Below are 24,182 nucleotides of genomic sequence, written 5' to 3' on the forward strand. Positions count from 1 at the left end.
TCTCAATCAGAGGAAATGCCAAACACCTGCCTCTAATTGAGAGCCATACCAGGCAACCCTTTAACCCAACATAGAAACACAACACATAGAAATGCCCACCCCGCTCACGCCCTGACCAATAAACACATACAAAACAAGAGAAAACAGGTCAGGAACGTGACAGATAAACTAAACTGTATATAGATAAACTAAACTAAACTGTATGTAGATAAACTAAACTGTATGTTGATAAACTAAACTGTATGTAGATAAACTAAACTGTATATAGATAAACTAAACTAAACGGTATGTAGATAAACTAAACTAAACTGTATGTTGATAAACTAAACTAAACTGTATGTAGATAAACTAAACTGTATATAGATAAACTAAACTGTATATAGATAAACTAAACTGTATATAGATAAACTAAACTGTATGTAGATAAACTAAACTGTATGTAGATAAACTAAACTGTATGTAGATAAACTAAACTCTATGTTGATAAACTAAACTGTATATAGATCAACTAAACTGTATGTTGATAAACTAAACTGTATGCAGATAAACTAAAATGTATATAGATAAACTAAACTGTATGCAGATAAACTAAACTGTATGTAGATAAACTAAACTGTATGTAGATAAACTAAACTGTATGTAGATAAACTAAACTGTACGTAGATAAACTAAACTGTATGTAGATAAACTAAACTGTATGTTGATAAACTAAACTGTACGTAGATAAACTAAACTGTACGTAGATAAACTAAACTGTATGTAGATAAACTAAACTGTATGTAGATAAACTAAACTGTATGTAGATAAACTAAACTGTATGTTGATAAACTAAACTGTATGTAGATAAACTAAACTGTATGTTGATAAACTAAACTGTATGTAGATAAACTAAACTGTACGTAGATAAACTAAACTGTACGTAGATAAACTAAACTGTATGTAGATAAACTAAACTGTATGTAGATAAACTAAACTGTACTGTATGTAGATAAACTAAACTGTATGTTGATAAACTAAACGGTATGTAGATAAACTAAACTGTATGTAGATAAACTAAACTGTATGTAGATAAACTAAACAGTATGTAGATAAACTAAACTGTATGTAGATAAACTAAACTGTATGTAGATAAACTAAACAGTATGTAGATAAACTAAACTGTATATAGATAAACTAAACTGTATGTAGATAAACTAAACTGTATGCAGATAAACTAAACTGTATGTAGATAAACTAAACGGTATGTAGATAAACTAAACTGTATGTAGATAAACTAAACTGTATGTAGATAAACTAAACTGTATGTAGATAAACTAAACTGTATGTAGATAAACTAAACTGTATGTAGATAAATTAAACTAAACTGTAGATAAATTAAACTAAACTGTATGTAGATAAACTAAACTGTATGTAGATAAACTAAACTGTATGTAGATAAACTAAACTGTATGTAGATAAACTAAACTGTACTGTATGTTGATAAACTAAATGCAGATTCCAAATGAGAACATGTTGATATAGGACTCTTTCTATAACGACAGCGCAACTACAAAAACATTAGACATTAAATTGTTTAAATAATATAATTTATTCAATTTCAGCATTGTTTCTTTTTAAAGACATCAAAAATAAATAAAGATTTAGTAAGATTTAGTCAGGGCTCTCTGTTGTCAAACTCATATACAACTTCTACCGTTATCGTCTGTTTAAAATGTATTTCTTCATATTATATACAGATACATATTATTATTATATACAGATACACATATAATTATATACAAATATACGTATTATTATATTATATTATATACAGATACACGTCACACAAAACACTGTACAATGCTGTTGACAACAAATAACTACATACATTTCGGACTGTAACCCACGGAATAACCCAGTAAGGCTGTATATAGACAGGCCTTTAGTAATAACCCAGTAAGGCTGTATATAGACAGGCCTTTAGTAATAACCCAGTAAGGCTGTATATAGACAGGCCTTTAGTAATAACCCAGTAAGGCTGTATATAGACAGGCCTTTAGTAATAACCCAGTAAGGCTGTATATAGACAGGCCTTTAGTAATAACCCAGTAAGGCTGTATATAGACAGACCTTTAGTAATATCCTAGTAACCGCTGTAGACGTTATGACATAAGTCACCATTTAAAACCAAAAGCATGTAATTAAAGCCATTAAACTACTACATTTTACTATAAATACTTTGCTGTTTGTTTCCTTTCATGTAGATTTTATATCATTAAATACAAATCAGGTTTGTATACCCAACATTGAATTAATCAAAGTGACTTGCGTGTATTGTATTGTACAGTGCTGTAAATCGACTACCTATTTCTGTAGGTTTTCTACTCAACATGGTAATAAGAGTATTGTTTTTTTGAAAGGATACTTTAAAATGTTTGAAATAACCTCTTATGATAAGCTGCTGTCTATACTCGGATATAATTCACAGTAACAGTGTTGTGTGGGGGGGGAAAAGCCATTTTGAATTCAATACCATTTTTTTGAGAGCGTTTGAGAGCGTTGTAAGTCGCTCTGGATAAGAGCGTCTGCTAAATGACTTAAATGTCCCTTTTCGATTTAAAACCAAACGTTTCTCTCTACGTGTTTGTCCGTGGAAGTCGTGGTCAGAAAGTAGCAGGAGATAAAAGGTGTTGAAAGTTGAACCATTCTGGTGTTCTCCACTCGACCGTGAGACACGTATCATCACTGGAAAATATGAATTGTTGAGTTTGATATAATTTAAAAGCTTACCCTCGGACTCTATTCACACACTGATCTTAACATGCCACATGAGCAACATCTGTTGCCATGTTGTCACAGAATTTTGTCAGGGTTGTCAAACAATTTAATAATTTATTTTTTAAAATAATGACATTTTCTTTTATCTTTAACGTCAACGATGTAAAAGCGTGTATTTTCTTACTCTCCATATTCCCAGATGTTGTAGCGGAGACCCTCCGTTACGTCATCTGACGGGTTTGCGTTGTGCCTGACATCGTTTGGTTGTTGTTGAAATTATTAAAATAGTTTGACAACCCTGTTGCTTTTAATAAATTATATCAATCTCAACAATTCATATTTTCCAGTCTCATGGTAAGACAGGATATCTCAACCGTTTTGTCTGTTCCTGTCTCATGGTAAGGAAGGATGTCTCAACTGTTTGTCTTTTCCTGTCTCATGGTAAGGCAGGATATCTCAACCGTTTATCTTTTCCAGTCTCGTGGTAGGGTAAGGGAGGAAGGGTAGGGAAAGTAAGTCAACTTTATCTCTTTTGGCTATCAAGTCAAAAAAGTCACTTTCTGACCACTTCTACAATGGAAGGTTTCCTTCAAATCAAAAGGGATTTCCCCTTTGTCCATCATCCTGTACCAGTATATAACAGTACAGTGTATTCCCCCTTTGTCCATCATCCTGTACCAGTATATAACAGTACAGTGTATTCCCCCTTTGTCCATCATCCTGAACCAGTATATAACAGTACAGTGTATTCCCCCTTTGTCCATCATCCTGTACCAGTATATAACAGTACAGTGTATTCCCCCTTTGTCCATCATCCTGAACCAGTATATAACAGTACAGTGGACTTCCCCTTTGTCCATCATCCTGAACCAGTATATAACAGTACAGTGGACTTCCCCCTTGTCCATCATCCTGAACCAATCATATAACAGTACAGTGGACTTCCCCCTTGTCCATCATCCTGAACCAGTAATATAACAGTACAGTGGACTTCCCCCTTGTCCATCATCCTGAACCAGTAATATAACAGTACAGTGGACTTCCCCCTTGTCCATCATCCTGAACCAATCATATAACAGTACAGTGGACTTCCCCCTTGTCCATCATCCTGAACCAATCATATAACAGTACAGTGGACTTCCCCCTTGTCCATCATCCTGAACCAGTATATAACAGTACAGTGGACTTCCCCCTTGTCCATCATCCTGAACCAATCATATAACAGTACAGTGGACTTCCCCCTTGTCCATCATCCTGAACCAATCATATAACAGTACAGTGGACTTCCCCCTTGTCCATCATCCTGAACCAGTAATATTGATGATAAATTATTGTCCGTCTGCTTATTTGAGATGTTTATCTTTCTACGATACGTCTCAGAACATTACACTTCCCATTCAGACCAAAACGTAATTCACCAATCAAATTAAAGACTAAGTGTTGCTGTTTGTTACTAAAATAACTGTGACAAATTATTTCCATCTTTATACTCTTTCCTGTCATTATTGCATCTGTACGCTGTCTGTCCATTCTGGCTCAATACCATTTGTATCGGATCAAACTCTGTTTTTTTTTTAAAGTCTCTGTACATGTCCCAATACGATTACTTCTTTATCCCATTATGACCCAGGGCCATTTCATCACAGACGGAGACCAGGGAGACAGAGTTCAGGTCTGATACGTAGCAAAATGGCGGTCCGTTCTCCACCGGTGACACACGTTCAGCAGCAACATTAGTCTTGTGTCTTATGTCAACGACACTGTACCAATGATGTCCTCTTATCTCCATGCCATCGATTCTGTTCCATCTTCATGATGTCCTCTTATCTCCATGCCATCTATTCTGTTCCATCTTCATAATGTCCTCTTATCTCCATGCCATCTATTCTGTTCCATCTTCATAATGTCCTCTTATCTCCATGCCATCTATTCTGTTCCATCTTCATAATGTCCTCTTATCTCCATGCCATCTATTCTGTTACATCTTCATAATGTCCTCTTATCTCCATGCCATCTATTCTGTTCCATCTTCATAATGTCCTCTTATCTCCATGCCATCTATTCTGTTCCATCTTCATAATGTCCTCTTATCTCCATGCCATCTATTCTGTTCCATCTTCATAATGTCCTCTTATCTCCATGCCATCTATTCTGTTCCATCTTCATGATGTCCTCTTATCTCCGTGCCATCTATTCTGTTCCATCTTCATAATGTCCTCTTATCTCCATGCCATCTATTCTGTTCCATCTTCATAATGTCCTCTTATCTCCATGCCATCTATTCTGTTCCATCTTCATAATGTCCTCTTATCTCCATGCCATCTATTCTGTTCCATCTTCATGATGTCCTCTTATCTCCGTGCCATCTATTCTGTTCCATCTTCATAATGTCCTCTTATCTCCATGCCATCTATTCTGTTCCATCTTCATAATGTCCTCTTATCTCCGTGCCATCTATTCTGTTCCATCTTCATAATGTCCTCTTATCTCCATGCCATCTATTCTGTTCCATCTTCATGATGTCCTCTTATCTCCATGCCATCTATTCTGTTCCATCTTCATGATGTCCTCTTATCTCCATGCCATCTATTCTGTTCCATCTTCATGATGTCCTCTTATCTCCATGCCATCTATTCTGTTCCATCTTCATAATGTCCTCTTATCTCCATGCCATCTATTCTGTTCCATCTTCATAATGTCCTCTTATCTCCATGCCATCTATTCTGTTCCATCTTCATGATGTCCTCTTATCTCCATGCCATCTATTCTGTTCCATCTTCATGATGTCCTCTTATCTCCATGCCATCTATTCTGTTCCATCTTCATAATGTCCTCTTATCTCCATGCCATCTATTCTGTTCCATCTTCATGATGTCCTCTTATCTCCATGCCATCTATTCTGTTCCATCTTCATAATGTCCTCTTATCTCCATGCCATCGATTCTGTTCCATCTTCATAATGTCCTCTTATCTCCATGCCATCTATTCTGTTCCATCTTCATAATGTCCTCTTATCTCCATGCCATCTATTCTGTTCCATCTTCATGATGTCCTCTTATCTCCATGCCATCTATTCTGTTCCATCTTCATGATGTCCTCTTATCTCCATGCCATCTATTCTGTTCCATCTTCATAATGTCCTCTTATCTCCATGCCATCTATTCTGTTCCATCTTCATAATGTCCTCTTATCTCCATGCCATCTATTCTGTTCCATCTTCATGATGTCCTCTTATCTCCATGCCATCTATTCTGTTCCATCTTCATGATGTCCTCTTATCTCCATGCCATCTATTCTGTTCCATCTTCATGATGTCCTCTTATCTCCATGCCATCTATTCTGTTCCATCTTCATAATGTCCTCTTATCTCCATGCCATCTATTCTGTTCCATCTTCATAATGTCCTCTTATCTCCATGCCATCTATTCTGTTCCATCTTCATGATGTCCTCTTATCTCCATGCCATCTATTCTGTTCCATCTTCATAATGTCCTCTTATCTCCGTGCCATCTATTCTGTTCCATCTTCATGATGTCCTCTTATCTCCGTGCCATCTATTCTGTTCCATCTTCATAATGTCCTCTTATCTCCATGCCATCTATTCTGTTCCATCTTCATGATGTCCTCTTATCTCCATGCCATCTATTCTGTTCCATCTTCATAATGTCCTCTTATCTCCATGCCATCTATTCTGTTCCATCTTCATAATGTCCTCTTATCTCCATGCCATCTATTCTGTTCCATCTTCATGATGTCCTCTTATCTCCATGCCATCTATTCTGTTCCATCTTCATAATGTCCTCTTATCTCCATGCCATCTATTCTGTTCCATCTTCATGATGTCCTCTTATCTCCATGCCATCTATTCTGTTCGATCTTCATAATGTCCTCTTATCTCCATGCCATCTATTCTGTTCCATCTTCATAATGTCCTCTTATCTCCATGCCATCTATTCTGTTCCATCTTCATAATGTCCTCTTATCTCCATGCCATCTATTCTGTTCCATCTTCATGATGTCCTCTTATCTCCATGCCATCTATTCTGTTCCATCTTCATAATGTCCTCTTATCTCCATGCCATCTATTCTGTTCCATCTTCATAATGTCCTCTTATCTCCATGCCATCTATTCTGTTCCATCTTCATAATGTCCTCTTATCTCCATGCCATCTATTCTGTTCCATCTTCATAATGTCCTCTTATCTCCATGCCATCTATTCTGTTCCAGCTTCATAATGTCCTCTTATCTCCATGCCATCTATTCTGTTACATCTTCATAATGTCCTCTTATCTCCATGCCATCTATTCTGTTCCATCTTCATAATGTCCTCTTATCTCCATGCCATCTATTCTGTTCCATCTTCATAATGTCCTCTTATCTCCATGCCATCTATTCTGTTCCATCTTCATAATGTCCTCTTATCTCCATGCCATCTATTCTGTTCCATCTTCATGATGTCCTCTTATCTCCATGCCATCTATTCTGTTCCATCTTCATGATGTCCTCTTATCTCCATGCCATCTATTCTGTTCCATCTTCATGATGTCCTCTTATCTCCATGCCATCTATTCTGTTCCATCTTCATAATGTCCTCTTATCTCCATGCCATCTATTCTGTTCCATCTTCATAATGTCCTCTTATCTCCATGCCATCTATTCTGTTCCATCTTCATGATGTCCTCTTATCTCCATGCCATCTATTCTGTTCCATCTTCATAATGTCCTCTTATCTCCATGCCATCTATTCTGTTCCATCTTCATAATGTCCTCTTATCTCCGTGCCATCTATTCTGTTCCATCTTCATGATGTCCTCTTATCTCCATGCCATCTATTCTGTTCCATCTTCATAATGTCCTCTTATCTCCATGCCATCTATTCTGTTCCATCTTCATAATGTCCTCTTATCTCCATGCCATCTATTCTGTTCCATCTTCATAATGTCCTCTTATCTCCATGCCATCTATTCTGTTCCATCTTCATAATGTCCTCTTATCTCCATGCCATCTATTCTGTTCCATCTTCATAATGTCCTCTTATCTCCATGCCATCTATTCTGTTCCATCTTCATGATGTCCTCTTATCTCCGTGCCATCTATTCTGTTCCATCTTCATAATGTCCTCTTATCTCCATGCCATCTATTCTGTTCCATCTTCATGATGTCCTCTTATCTCCATGCCATCTATTCTGTTCCATCTTCATGATGTCCTCTTATCTCCATGCCATCTATTCTGTTCCATCTTCATGATGTCCTCTTATCTCCGTGCCATCTATTCTGTTCCATCTTCATGATGTCCTCTTATCTCCATGCCATCTATTCTGTTCCATCTTCATGATGTCCTCTTATCTCCATGCCATCTATTCTGTTCCATCTTCATAATGTCCTCTTATTTATTTGTATTTTATTTTTTACCTTTATTTAACTAAGAACAAATTCATATTTACAATGACGGCCTAGGAACAGTGGGTTAAACTGCCTTGTTCAGGGGCAGAACGATCCCCGAGCCATGTCGGCTCTGGGATTCGATCTTGCAACCTTTCGGTTACTAGTCCAATGCTCTAACTACTAGGCTACACTACCGCCCCAATATATGTCATTATCTCCATGCCATTTATTCTGTTCCATCTTCATAACTCACCATGATGGGGATCAAATCAAAGGGGTTAAATATCAAAACTAGTCAAATATGTATTTCAGTCTCCGTCACTTCAGTCCTCTCTTTAGTCTCTTTACGTTCCCAGACGTTCCCGGTTCAAGGGGGGTTTATTCCCGGATGTCGTGGTTGGGGCTGTCTTCGGGACTAGAGTCCTCCTCAGCCAGAGTATCTCTGCGTGTGAACGCAGCCGCCAGTTGAACGCTGAGCCGCGGTTTGACAGGCGCCATCTCAGACAGTACGATGTTGTTACGATTGACCAACGTGGTCTTGTCCATGTTCTCTATACTGTGCTGGGCCAACACCGCGTCCAAGAAATCATACTTGGGCAACAACTTGCCGCTCTCAAACAGATACTTGGCCAGGTAGGAGAAAGCCACGTTGCCCAGGAAGGAGGCCAACATGGAGACGGTCTTAAAAGGGAATTTCTGCACCACTATGTGCTCCACCTCTCCAGTCAGATGATGGATCCGGTCCTCCAGCTGCCAGCCGGGGTAGTAGATGAAAGGGGGTAGCGAGAGGTAGGGTTCCCCTCCTCCGATCCTCAGGATCAGACCAAAGACGTAGGCGGCGACGGAGCCGTACGTGTTGGTTCCCTTGACGAAGAGAACAGAGATGAGCTGAGGGAAGATGATAACGTAGACCAGGTCGGAGCTCAGGTACCACAGCCCGTACACTGTCCCCGTTAGCAACGCCATCGCCGTGGCCAGGCCGCCGAACACAAAGATGGTGACGCGCATCACCCACACGATCTCGGTGTCCGATGCCTGGGGGGGGGAGGGGGGGGGGGTACAATGTTACACACACACACAACACACACCAACACAGAGAACAGTGGCTCAACTGCTTCTATGATGTTCAGATATTTTGTAAACGGGATGTAGTAAGTGGTGTTTTTTTTTAGTCCCGCCCCCTTCCCAACTCACCGATTGGCGGAAGGCCAGCTGGTAGATGTTCCGAGCGAACATGGAGCTAGCTGATAGGATGGAGGAGTCGGCGGATGACATCACGGCAGCAGAGACCGCCCCCAGGCCGAAGAAGGAGACGAAGGGAGGACAGAGGTACTGAAGGACTATGGGTAATATCATGTCTGCCTGGTCCCTCTCCTTGGGAGGTACAGGTCCATACGCAGTCTGGTTCCAGTCTGAGGAACACCAGGAAACACAACATAGCGTTTGGAACCTGGAACCACAGCTGAATCTAAAGGACTCCGTTTCTCTGGTTCTAGTCTGAGGAACAGGAGGATCAGTACACAACACAGTCAAGAACCCAGAACCAAGAACTTAGAACTTAGAACAACAAAAAAACATGTAGACAGTGGTCAAACTAAGGAACAGACTAAAGAACTACAACTGTGGAAGAACAGCGGACAAAGGAACCTACTAAAGAACTACAACTGTGGAAGAACAGCGGTCAAAGGAACCCACTAAAGAACTACAACTGTGGAAGAACAGCGGTCAAAGGAACCAACTAAAGAACTACAACTGTGGAAGAACAACGGTCAAAGGAACCTACTAAAGAACTACAACTGTGGAAGAACAGCGGTCAAAGGAACCTACTAAAGAACTACAACTGTGGAAGAACAGCGGTCAAAGGAACCTACTAAAGAACTACAACTGTGGAAGAACAGCGGTCAAAGGAACCCACTAAAGAACTACAACTGTGGAAGAACAACGTTCAAAGGAACCTACTAAAGAACTACAACTGTGGAAGAACAGCGGTCAAAGGAACCTACTAAAGAACTACAACTGTGGAAGAACAGCGGTCAAAGGAACCTACTAAAGAACTACAACTGTGGAAGAACAGCGGTCAAAGGAACCCACTAAAGAACTACAACTGTGGAAGAACAACGTTCAAAGGAACCTACTAAAGAACTACAACTGTGGAAGAACTTGTGTGTCAGGTTAGAAAGACCAATGTGGAACCCGCATAACAGTACAACACCATCGCAGCTTTATAGATGATGACAAACACTCATGTCAGATTGGCTGCTGCTCATCATCACTGGACATAGTCCTACTGTAACTATATATCACCCCTTAACGTAGAATTTCACCTCCCATCACTGGATGTAGTCCTACTGTAACTATATATCACCCCTTAACGTAGCATTTCACCTCCCATCACTGGACGTAGTCCTACTGTAACTATATATCACCCCTTAACGTAGCATTTCACCTCCCATCACTGGACATAGTCCTACTGTAACTATATATCATCCCTTAACGTATCATTTCACCTCCCATCACTGGACATAGTTCTACTGTAACTATATATCATCCCTTAACGTAGCATTTCACCTCCTATCACTGGACATAGTCCTACTGTAACTATATATCATCCCTTAACGTATCATTTCACCTCCCATCACTGGACAAAGTTCTGCTGTAACTATATATCATCCCTTAACGTAGCATTTCACCTCCCATCACTGGACATAGTTCTACTGTAACTATATATCACCCCTTAACATAGCATTTCACCTCCCATCACTGGACATAGTCCTACTGTAACTATATATCATCCCTTAACGTAGCATTTCACCTCCCATCACTGGACATAGTTCTACTATAACTATATATCATCCCTTAACGTAGCATTTCACCTCCCATCACTGGACATAGTTCTACTATAACTATATATCATCCCTTAACATATCATTTCACCGCCCATCACTGGACATAGTCCTACTGTAACTATATATCACCCCTTAACGCGTAGCATTTCACCTCCCATCACTGGACGTAGTCCTACTGTAACTATATATCACCCCTTAACGCGTAGCATTTCACCTCGCATCACTGGACATAGTTCTACTGTAACTATATATCACCCCTTAATGTAGCATTTCACCTCCCATCACTGGACGTAGTCCTACTGTAACTATATATCACCCCTTAACGTAGCATTTCACCTCCCATCACTGGACATAGTTCTACTATAACTATATATCACCCCTTAACATATCATTTCACCTCCCATCACTGGACGTAGTCCTACTGTAACTATATATCACCCCTTAACGTAGCATTTCACCTCCCATCACTGGACATAGTTCTACTGTAACTATATATCATCCCTTAACGTAGCATTTCACCTCCCATCACTGGACGTAGTCCTACTGTAACTATATATCACCCCTTAACGTAGCATTTCACCTCCCATCACTGGACGTAGTCCTACTGTAACTATATATCATCCCTTAACGTATCATTTCACCTCCCATCACTGGACATAGTCCTACTGTAACTATATATCATCCCTTAACGTAGCATTTCACCTCCCATCACTGGACATAGTCCTACTGTAACTATATATCACCCCTTAACGTAGCATTTCACCTCCCATCACTGGACATAGTCCTACTCTAACTATATATCACCCCTTAACGTATCATTTCACCTCCCATCACTGGACATAGTCCTACTGTAACTATATATCACCCCTTAACGTAGCATTTCACCTCCCATCACTGGACATAGTCCTACTGTAACTATATATCACCCCTTAACGTAGCATTTCACCTCCCATCACTGGACATAGTCCTACTGTAACTATATATCACCCCTTAACGTAGCATTTCACCTCCCATCACTGGACATAGTCCTACTGTAACTATATATCACCCCTTAACGTAGCATTTCACCTCCCATCACTGGACGTAGTCCTACTGTAACTATATATCACCCCTTAACGTAGCATTTCACCTCCCATCACTGGACATAGTCCTACTGTAACTATATATCATCCCTTAACGTATCATTTCACCTCCCATCACTGGACAAAGTTCTGCTGTAACTATATATCATCCCTTAACGTAGCATTTCACCTCCCATCACTGGACATAGTTCTACTGTAACTATATATCACCCCTTAACATAGCATTTCACCTCCCATCACTGGACATAGTCCTACTGTAACTATATATCATCCCTTAACGTAGCATTTCACCTCCCATCACTGGACATAGTTCTACTATAACTATATATCATCCCTTAACGTAGCATTTCACCTCCCATCACTGGACATAGTTCTACTATAACTATATATCATCCCTTAACATATCATTTCACCGCCCATCACTGGACATAGTCCTACTGTAACTATATATCACCCCTTAACGCGTAGCATTTCACCTCCCATCACTGGACATAGTCCTACTGTAACTATATATCACCCCTTAACGCGTAGCATTTCACCTCCCATCACTGGACATAGTTCTACTGTAACTATATATCACCCCTTAATGTAGCATTTCACCTCCCATCACTGGACATAGTCCTACTGTAACTATATATCACCCCTTAACGTAGCATTTCACCTCCCATCACTGGACATAGTTCTACTATAACTATATATCACCCCTTAACATATCATTTCACCTCCCATCACTGGACGTAGTCCTACTGTAACTATATATCACCCCTTAACGTAGCATTTCACCTCCCATCACTGGACATAGTTCTACTGTAACTATATATCATCCCTTAACGTAACATTTCACCTCCCATCACTGGACGTAGTCCTACTGTAACTATATATCACCCCTTAACGTAGCATTTCACCTCCCATCACTGGACGTAGTCCTACTGTAACTATATATCATCCCTTAACGTATCATTTCACCTCCCATCACTGGACATAGTTCTACTGTAACTATATATCATCCCTTAACGTAGCATTTCACCTCCTATCACTGGACATAGTTCTACTGTAACTATATATCACCCCTTAACGTAGCATTTAACCTCCCATCACTGGACATAGTCCTACTGTAACTATATATCACCCCTTAACGTAGCATTTCATCTCCCATCACTGGACATAGTCCTACTGTAACTATATATCATCCCTTAACGTATCATTTCACCTCCTATCACTGGACGTAGTGCTACTGTAACTATATATCACCCCTTAATGTAGCATTTCACTTCCCATCACTGGACATAGTCCTACTGTAACTATATATCATCCCTTAACGTAGCATTTCACCTCCCATCACTGGACATAGTCCTACTGTAACTATATATCACCCCTTAACGTAGCATTTCACCTCCCATCACTGGACATAGTCCTACTCTAACTATATATCACCCCTTAACGTATCATTTCACCTCCCATCACTGGACATAGTCCTACTGTAACTATATATCACCCCTTAACGTAGCATTTCACCTCCCATCACTGGACATAGTCCTACTGTAACTATATATCACCCCTTAACGTAGCATTTCACCTCCCATCACTGGACATAGTCCTACTGTAACTATATATCACCCCTTAACGTAGCATTTCACCTCCCATCACTGGACATAGTTCTACTGTAACTATATATCACCCCTTAACGTATCATTTCACCTCCCATCACTAGACATAGTCCTACTGTAACTATATATCACCCCTTAACGTAGCATTTCACCTCCCATCACTGGACATAGTTCTACTGTAACTATATATCACCCCTTAACGTAGCATTTCACCTCCCATCACTGGACATAGTTCTACTGTAACTATATATCACCCCTTAACGTAGCATTTCACCTCCCATCACTGGACAAAGTTCTGCTGTAACTATATATCACCCCTTAACATATCATTTCACCTCCCATCACTGGACGTAGTTCTACTGTAACTATATATCATCCCTTAACGTGTAGCATTTCACCTCCCATCACTGGACATAGTTCTACTGTAACTATATATCATCCCTTAACGTAACATTTCAACTCCCATCACTGGACGTAGTTCTACTGTAACTATATATCACCCCTTAACGTGTAGCATTTCACCTCCCATTCCTGACTCTGTAACTGAGTGTACAGACAGTGATTCAGCAGGACTTTGATGCTGGAGTTTAGACCTGGAGATCAAACCTAATTCAGTCCCTTCTGCTTCTCCTCAGATGTAATATTTACAAAGTTCACAGTAGTAAATGGAGAGATGGGGAGAGAGAGAGAGAGAGAGAGAGAGATAGAGAGAGAGAGAGGGAGAGAGAGAGAGACAGAGAGAGAGAGAGAGAGAGAGAAAGAGAGACAGAGAGAGATGGAGAGAGAGGTTGAGAGAGAGAGACAGAGAGAGAGAGAGAGAGGTTGAGAACGATCCTACATAATGGATGAAGGGACCAGCTGCTGATGTTTTTCTGGAGCTTTCCAGAGATCTGAGGGAAACATGGTTACACCCTGAGGTGTCCCCCGGACCCCCTCTATCCACCCCCCCCAACGCCCAGCAGGGGGACATACCTCAGGAATACGTGTCATCATCAGGCTACCAGATGAGGAACTCGCAGACATTTGGGAATGTTAGGAAAACAACTAACAACCATAGATCAACCAACACGACGGAACGAGATGTCCTAGTTAGAACCGTTCATACCCGTACCTGTACCCCAGGTGTGTGTGAGTCCCTGCGTGTCTCACCTGTGGAGGCCCCTATAGCCCCGATCATTACCGAGGGTACGGCCATGACCAGGCACCCTGCAGCGGCGATGAAGGAGAGCACCTGGGCGTACGTAGCTGAAGAGGCAGAGAGAACTCGTTGAAAATATACCTGCCAGGGAATCCCCCCCAACATCTAGAATACAGAGAGGAGATAGTGAATTAATCTAGAACACAGAGAGGAGATAGTGAATTCATCTAGAATACAGAGAGGAGATAGTGAATTCATCTAGAACACAGAGAGGAGATAGTGAATTCATCTAGAACACAGAGAGGAGATAGTGAATTCATCTAGAATACAGAGAGGAGATAGTGAATTCATCTAGAACACAGAGAGGAGATAGTGAATTCATCTAGAACACAGAGAGGGGATAGTGAATTCATCTAGAACACAGAGAGGAGATAGTGAATTCATCTAGAACACAGAGAGGAGATAGTGAATTCATCTAGAACACAGAGAGGAGATAGTGAATTCATCTAGAATACAGAGAGGAGATAGTGAATTCATCTGGAATACAGAAAGGAGATAGTGAATTCATCTAGAACACAGAGAGGAGATAGTGAATTCATCTAGAACACAGAGAGGAGATTGTGAATTCATCTAGAATACATAGGAGACAGTGAATTCATCTAGATTACAGAGAGGAGATAGTGAATTCAACATTAAGTATCGTTACAATCAGAACATAATCACTACTCCTTAAACAGTAAGGAGAGACCCAGTCCTATCCAGACCCAGTCCTATCCAGACCCAGTCTTATCCAGTACCAGTCCTATCCCTATCCAGACCCAGTCCTATCCAGACCCAGTCTTATCCAGACCCAGTCTTATCCAGACCCAGTCTATCCAGACCCAGTCCTATCCAGACCCAGTCTTATCCAGACCCAGTCCTATCCAGACCCAGTCCTATCCAGACCCAGTCTTATCCAGACCCAGTCCTATCCAGACCCAGTCTTATCCAGACCCAGTCCTATCCAGACCCAGTCTTATCCAGACCCAGTCTTATCCAGTACCAGTCCTATCCAGACCCAGTCCTATCCAGACCCAGTCCTATCCAGACCCAGTCTTATCCAGACCCAGTCTTATCCAGACCCAGTCTTATCCAGACCCAGTCCTATCCAGACCCAGTCCTATCCAGACCCAGTCCTATCCAGACCCAGTCCTATCCAGACCCAGACCTATCCAGACCCAGTCTTATCCAGACCCAGTCTTATCCAGACCCAGTCCTATCCAGACCCAGTCTTATCCACACCCAGTCCTATCCAGACCCAGTCTTATCCAGACCCAGTCCTATCCAGTACCAGTCTTATCCAGACCCAGTCCTATCCAGACCCAGTCCTATTCAGAACCAGTCCTATCCAGACCCAGTCCTATCCAGACCCAGTCCTATCCAGACCCAGTCCTATCCAGAACCAGTCCTATCCAGTACTGTACGTACCAGCAGACAGACCCAGTCCTATCCAGTACTGTACGTACCAGCAGACAGACCCAGTCTTATCCAGACCCAGTCCTATCCAGAACCAGTCCTATCCAGTACTGTACGTACCAGCAGACAGACCCAGTCCTATCCAGTACTGTACGTACCAGCAGACAGACCCAGTCCTATCCAGACCCAGTCCTATCCAGAACCAGTCCTATCCAGTACTGTACGTACCAGCAGACAGAAGTTGTCTATCCAGTACTGTACGTACCAGCAGACAGACCCAGTCTTATCCAGACCCAGTCCTATTCAGAACCAGTCCTATCCAGTACTGTACGTACCAGCAGACAGAAGTTGTCTATCCAGTACTGTACGTACCAGCAGACAGACCCAGTCTTATCCAGACCCAGTCCTATTCAGAACCAGTCCTATCCAGTACTGTACGTACCAGCAGACAGAAGTTGTCTATCCAGTACTGTACGTACCAGCAGACAGACCCAGTCTTATCCAGACCCAGTCCTATTCAGAACCAGTCCTATCCAGTACTGTACGTACCAGCAGACAGAAGTTGTCTATCCAGTACTGTACGTACCAGCAGACAGACCCAGTCTTATCCAGACCCAGTCCTATTCAGAACCAGTCCTATCCAGTACTGTACGTACCAGCAGACAGACCCAGTCCTATCCAGTACTGTACGTACCAGCAGACAGACCCAGTCCTATCCAGTACTGTACGTACCAGCAGACAGACCCAGTCCTATCCAGTACTGTACGTACCAGCAGACAGAAGTTGTCTATCCAGTACTGTACGTACCAGCAGACAGACCCAGTCCTATCCAGACCCAGTCCTATCCAGAACCAGTCCTATCCAGTACTGTACGTACCAGCAGACAGAAGTTGTCTATCCAGACCCAGGCATCTTCTCTCTTGATGTTTCCCTTCCAGGGCGCTTGGTAGATCTCCTTCACGGCACTGATCTTGATGTCGGACACCGCTGGGTTGCTGAGAGCGAACGGTACTGAAACCCACTGACACAGAGACAGAGACACACAGGAACACATCAGACCCGGGTCATACACACACTGCTACAGCCGGAATGTCACGTTATAAACCCGGGTCAAACACACACTGCTACAGCTGGAATGTCACGTTTTAAACCCGGGTCAAACACTCACTGCTACAGCTGGAATGTCACGTTTTAAACCCGGGTCAAACACACACTGCTACAGCTGGAATGTCACGTTATAAACCCGGGTCAAACACACACTGCTACAGCTGGAATGTCACGTTATAAACCCGGGTCAAACACACACTGCTACAGCTGGAATGTCACGTTATAAACCCGGGTCAAACACACACTGCTACAGCTGGAATGTCACGTTATAAACCCGGGTCAAACACACACTGCTACAGCTGGAATGTCACGTTTTAAACCCGGGTCAAACACACACTGCTACAGCTGGAATGTCACGTTTTAAACCCGGGTCAAACACACACTGCTACAGCCGGAATGTCACGTTATAAACCCGGGTCAAACACACACTGCTACAGCTGGAATGTCACGTTATAAACCCGGGTCAAACACACACTGCTACAGCTGGAATGTCACGTTATAAACCCGGGTCAAACACACACTGCTAAAGCTGGAATGTCACGTTATAAACCCGGGTCAAACACACACTGTTACAGCTGGAATGTCACGTTATAAACCCGGGTCAAACACAGACTGCTACAGCTGGAATGTCACGTTTTAAACCCGGGTCAAACACACACTGCTACAGCTGGAATGTCACGTTTTAAACCCGGGTCAAACACACACTGCTACAGCTGGAATGTCAAGTTATAAACCCGGGTCAAACACACACTGCTACAGCTGGAATGTCACGTTATAAACCCGGGTCAAACACACACTGTTACAGCTGGAATGTCACGTTATAAACCCGGGTCAAACACACACTGCTACAGCTGGAATGTCACGTTATAAACCCGGGTCAAACACACACTGCTACAGCTGGAATGTCACGTTATAAACCCGGGTCAAACACACACTGCTACAGCTGGAATGTCACGTTTTAAACCCGGGTCAAACACACACTGTTACAGCTGGAATGTCACGTTTTAAACCCGGGTCAAACACACACTGCTACAGCTGGAATGTCACGTTTTAAACCCGGGTCAAACACACACTGCTACAGCTGGAATGTCACGTTATAAATAGTTGTATAAATATAGAATCATGTTTTAAATAGTTGTATAAATATAGAATCATGTTTTTAATAGTTGTATAAATATAGAATCATGTTTTAAATAGTTGTATAAATAGAGAATCATGTTTTTAATAGTTGTATAAATATAGAATCATGTTTTTAATAGTTGTATAAATATAGAATCATGTTTTTAATAGTTGTATAAATATAGAATCATGTTTTAAATAGTTGTATAAATATAGAATCATGTTTTAAATAGTTGTATAAATATAGAATCATGTTTTTAATAGTTGTATAAATATAGAATCATGTTTTAAATAGTTGTATAAATAGAGAATCATGTTTTAAATAGTTGTATAAATAGAGAATCATGTTTTAAATAGTTGTATAAATAGAGAATCATGTTTTAAATAGTTGTATAAATAGAGAATCATGTTTTAAATAGTTGTATAAATATAGAATCATGTTTTAAATAGTTGTATAAATATAGAATCATGTTTTTAATAGTTGTATAAATATAGAATCATGTTTTTAATAGTTGTATAAATATAGAATCATGTTTTAAATAGTTGTATAAATATAGAATCATGTTTTTAATAGTTGTATAAATATAGAATCATGTTTTAAATAGTTGTATAAATAGAGAATCATGTTTTTAATAGTTGTATAAATATAGAATCATGTTTTTAATAGTTGTATAAATAGAGAATCATGTTTTTAATAGTTGTATAAATATAGAATCATGTTTTAAATAGTTGTATAAATAGAGAATCATGTTTTTAATAGTTGTATAAATAGAGAATCATGTTTTTAATAGTTGTATAAATATAGAATCATGTTTTTAATAGTTGTATAAATATAGAATCATGTTTTAAATAGTTGTAGAAATATAGAATCATGTTTTTAATAGTTGTAGAAATATAGAATCATGTTTTTAATAGTTGTAGAAATATAGAATCATGTTTTAATAGTTGTAGAAATATAGAATCATGTTTTAAATAGTTGTAGAAATATAGAATCATGTTTTAAATAGTTGTAGAAATAGAGAATCATGTTTTAAATAGTTGTAGAAATAGAGAATCATGTTTTTAATAGTTGTAGAAATATATAATCATGTTTTTAATAGTTGTAGAAATATATAATCATGTTTTAATAGTTGTAGAAATATAGAATCATGTTTTTAATAGTTGTAGAAATATAGAATCATGTTTTTAATAGTTGTAGAAATATAGAATCATGTTTTTAATAGTTGTAGAAATATAGAATCATGTTTTTAATAGTTGTAGAAATATAGAATCATGTTTTTAATAGTTGTAGAAATATAGAATCATGTTTTTAATAGTTGTAGAAATATAGAATCATGTTTTTAATAGTTGTAGAAATATATAATCATGTTTTAATAGTTGTAGAAATATAAAATCATGTTTTAATAGTTGTAGAAATATAGAATCATGTTTTAATAGTTGTAGAAATATAGAATCATGTTTTTAATAGTTGTAGAAATATAGAATCATGTTTTTAATAGTTGTAGAAATATAGAATCATGTTTTTAATAGTTGTAGAAATATAGAATCATGTTTTTAATAGTTGTAGAAATATAGAATCATGTTTTTAATAGTTGTATAAATATAGAATCATGTTTTTAATAGTTGTATAAATATAGAATCATGTTTTTAATAGTTGTATAAATATAGAATCATGTTTTTAATATTTGTATAAATATAGAATCATGTTTTTAATAGTTAGAGTTGTGCCTATTCCTTCTCAAATTCAAACGTTTCAGCTACAATGGAACCCAACGGAATGGTCCCCAAAGTACAAACTCCCAAGCAAAAATTAAGTCCAGCTTAAATAAGTATTTGGTACGGGCCGAGTGTCTCACCAGTCCCAGGAAGATACAGAAGAGTTGCACCACGTCGGTGTAGGCTACAGAATACAGACCTCCGACTAACGTGTAGAAGATGGCAATACAGGCAGAGATCACCACAGACATCTTGATGTTTATGTCTATGATCACACTCAGTGTGGCTCCTAGAGGAACAGACAGACAGGGACCTGATCAGAGATAGTAACAACACAGACAGAGATATCACACTGTGCTGTAATATCATTCATAATGACTTGCCCAGAGCAGATAAAATGGCCGCAGACCAGAAGATCTCTCCCATTAGAGCAGGTATGAAGAGCAGACCGCCCATCCTCTTGCCATACTTCTGCTGGAAAGGGTCCAGCATGGTGACATAACCTCTGGAACGCATGGGCTTGGCGAAGAACAGACCTCCTGCACACGGCAAGCATGTTGGGCAGGTTTAAACGCACAGAATATTGGGGGATTTTCAGAAGAATGTAAAATATATTTGGATTATTTCACAAGTCTACATTGTTAATTTATATATTCCAAACTGTAGTCTATTATAAAGTACATTTGGAAAGTATTCAGACCCCTTGACTTTTTCCACATTCTGTTACGTTACAGCCTTATTCTAAAAATGTTTTTATTTTTAATTACCCTCATCAATCTATGCACAATAACCCATAATGACAAAGCGAAAACAGGCTTTTAGAAATGTTTGCAAATGTATTAAAAATTAAAAAAATCTGAAATACCTGATTTAAATAAGTATTCAGACCCTTTACTATGAGACTCGAAATTGAGCTCAGGTGCATCCTGTTTCCATTGATCATCCTTGAGATGTTTCTGCAACTTGGAGTCCACTTGTGGTAAATTCAATTGATTGGACATGATTTGAAAAGGCACACACCTGTCTATATAAGGTCCCACAGTTGACAGTGCATGTCAGAGCAAAAACCAAGCCATGAAGTTGAAGGAATTGTCCGTAGAGCTCAGAGACAGGATTGTGTCGAGGCACAGATCTGGGGAAGGGTACCAAAACATGTCTGCAGCATTGAAGGTCCTCAAGAACACAGTGGCCTCCATCATTCTTAAATGGAAGAAGATTGGAACCACCAAGACTCTTCCTAGAGCTGGCCACACGGTCAAACTGAGCAATCAGGGGAGAAGGTCATTGGTCAGGGAGGTGACCAAGAACCCGATGGTCACTCTGACAGAGCTCCAGAGTTCCTCTGTGGAGATGGGAGAACCTTCCAGAAGGACGACCATCTCTGCAGCACTCCACCAATCAGCCCTTTATGGTAGAGTGGCCAGACGGAAGCCACTCCTCAGTAAAAGTCACCTGACAGCCCGCTTAGAGTTTGCCAAGAGGCACCTAAAGGACTCTGACCATGAGAAACAAGATTCTCTGGTCTGATGAAACCAAGATTGAACTCTTTGGCCTGAAAGCCAAGCATCACGTCTGGAGGAAACCTGGCACCATCCCTACGGTGAAGCATGGTGGTGGAGGAATCATGCTGTGGGGATGTTTTTCAGCGGCAGGGACTGGTAGACTAGTCAGGATCGAGGGAAAGATGAACGGAGCAAAGTACAGAGAGATCCTTGATGAAAACCTGCTCCAGAGTGTTCAGGACCTCAGACTGGGGCGAACATTCACCTTCCAACAGGACAATGATCCCAAGCACACAGCCAAGACAACGCAGTAGTGGCTTCGGGACAAGTCTCAATGTCCTTGAGTTGCCCAGCCAGAGCCCTGACAATTTAATCAATTTTAGAATAAGGCTGTAAGGTAACAGAATGTGGAAAAAAATCAAGGGGTCTGAATACTTTCCGAACGCACTGTTTATTAATGAGATGACTCACCTACGACTAGACTTAACGCATATCCAAAGGGCGCTTGTGCCCAAGCCAAGCCATACCCCGGAAGATAGACGTACTCCGCTGTTCCGTTAATGTATCCACCACCAACCCAGGTCGCTGCAATGACAACAACTAAATGTAAATGTTCAGCCTACAGTAATTCAGAGAGTAAAATCATGATAACGTGATGCGCGTAAAAGCAAACTACAAAAAGGTTACATCATTACGCTTATTAGAATTGTGCTTGAAAATGGACGCTTGGCCCAATTATGAGTTTCTTTACGGAATAATGTTTTATTTGTATTTTTTATCTGTAAACTCTAAAGCTGTTCAATGTTGCAATTCAACATGTTCGTGTCTTTAGTTAAATCATTTCCCCTAACCATCGAGCAAGAGTTATCAAATTGAAGTAGCCTATATATAGCCTTTATGTAGCCTATATATTGTTTTACAACCGCTTTTATATCAATCAAGTAAAACATTTAAAAAAGGGGGTATGGTCCTACAACATTCTGTTAGTAAACGTCTAGAATCAGAATCACCTTTATTTAGAAATCAACTTACAAATAATAGAAAATCGACTAGTCTATTTCAATCATTCACACGATGAAACTCACCGGTCATGGTAAAACCACCAACAAATAAACCAATGTCTCTGCCACCGACCATGATGGTTTCACTGCGGTCCGTGCCCTCCGCCTCCCCGGCGTGCTTGTTCTTCCACGCTGCCCAGATCCCCACCGCCAGGATCAGAACGTAGAAGAGGGCGATCGCCGCAAGTCCCTCCACGTGGATACCGGTCATCTTGTCTTGTTTTAGCTCGAGCTGAGCCGTGTGTCTTCGCTATAGGAACCGGATGGCATTGAGACCTGCGTGGATGGGGTGCGGAGCGAATGTGGACATTGAATTAAGTGGCACTGAAGGGATGGATGGACTAAAATACCAAATTAAAGACAAAACATTATACTTGTAATTATCTTTTGTTAGGCCATTTCGTTAGATTTATTATGTTACTATTTTATAACATCAGAAATAAGACAACAGTCTTCATTTTTTAAATCCCCGACTAGTTTCCACAGTCTCTATGTATGTGCGTAAAAAGCCCATTACGCACAATCCTCGTGCAGCCCGTGGAGCTGTTGAGGCGTTAAACTAACACCTTGGGCTAGTCTCTCTATAAAAGAGGCGTTAAACTAACACCTTGGGCCAGAGCTAGTCTCTCTATAAAAGAGGCGTTAAACTAACACCTTGGGCTAGTCTCTCTATAAAAGAGGCGTTAAACTAACACCTTGGGCTAGTCTCTCTATAAAAGAGGCGTTAAACTAACACCTTGGGCTAGTCTCTCTATAAAAGAGGCGTTAAACTAACACCTTGGGCTAGTCTCTCTATAAAAGAGGCGTTAAACTAACACCTTGGGCTAGTCTCTCTATAAAAGAGGCGTTAAACTAACACCTTGGGCTAGTCTCTCTATAAAAGAGGCGTTAAACTAACACCTTGGGCTAGTCTCTCTATAAAAGAGGCGTTAAACTAACACCTTGGGCTAGTCTCTCTATAAAAGAGGCGTTAAACTAACACCTTGGGCTAGTCTCTCTATAAAAGAGGCGTTAAACTAACACCTTGGGCTAGTCTCTCTATAAAAGAGGCGTTAAACTAACACCTTGGGCTAGTCTCTCTATAAAAGAGGCGTTAAACTAACACCTTGGGCTAGTCTCTCTATAAAAGAGGCGTTAAACTAACACCTTGGGCTAGTCTCTCTATAAAAGAGGCGTTAAACTAACACCTTGGGCTAGTCTCTCTATAAAAGAGGCGTTAAACTAACACCTTGGGCCAGAGCTAGTCTCTCTATAAAAGAGGCGTTAAACTAACACCTTGGGCTAGTCTCTCTATAAAAGCCAAACTGGCTTCATCTTCTGATGGGAGAATTGTAATATCACTACAAACATCTATTTAAAAATATTAAATGTGTCCTTTTTATTAACACAACCCTCCTCAAATCGGA

General features: G+C 40.2%; 1 protein-coding gene across 1 annotated transcript; it reads right to left on the bottom strand.

The window, feature by feature from the left end:
- Window positions 1-1,569: 1,569 nt before the first annotated feature.
- Window positions 1,570-23,049, bottom strand: slc5a7a (solute carrier family 5 member 7a). Its single transcript, XM_071330957.1, has 8 exons — window positions 22,801-23,049; window positions 22,187-22,300; window positions 20,597-20,752; window positions 20,354-20,502; window positions 17,149-17,292; window positions 14,828-14,981; window positions 9,338-9,555; window positions 1,570-9,178 (listed from the first exon to the last, which is right to left on the bottom strand). Exons 1-8 carry the CDS (start codon window positions 22,985-22,987, stop codon window positions 8,522-8,524), a joined length of 1,779 nt encoding a protein of 592 aa, XP_071187058.1. The 5' UTR covers window positions 22,988-23,049; the 3' UTR covers window positions 1,570-8,521.
- Window positions 23,050-24,182: the final 1,133 nt, after the last annotated feature.

Source organism: Salvelinus alpinus, chromosome 10 (assembly GCF_045679555.1).
Source record: "Salvelinus alpinus chromosome 10, SLU_Salpinus.1, whole genome shotgun sequence".
Lineage (NCBI taxonomy): Eukaryota > Metazoa > Chordata > Actinopteri > Salmoniformes > Salmonidae > Salvelinus > Salvelinus alpinus.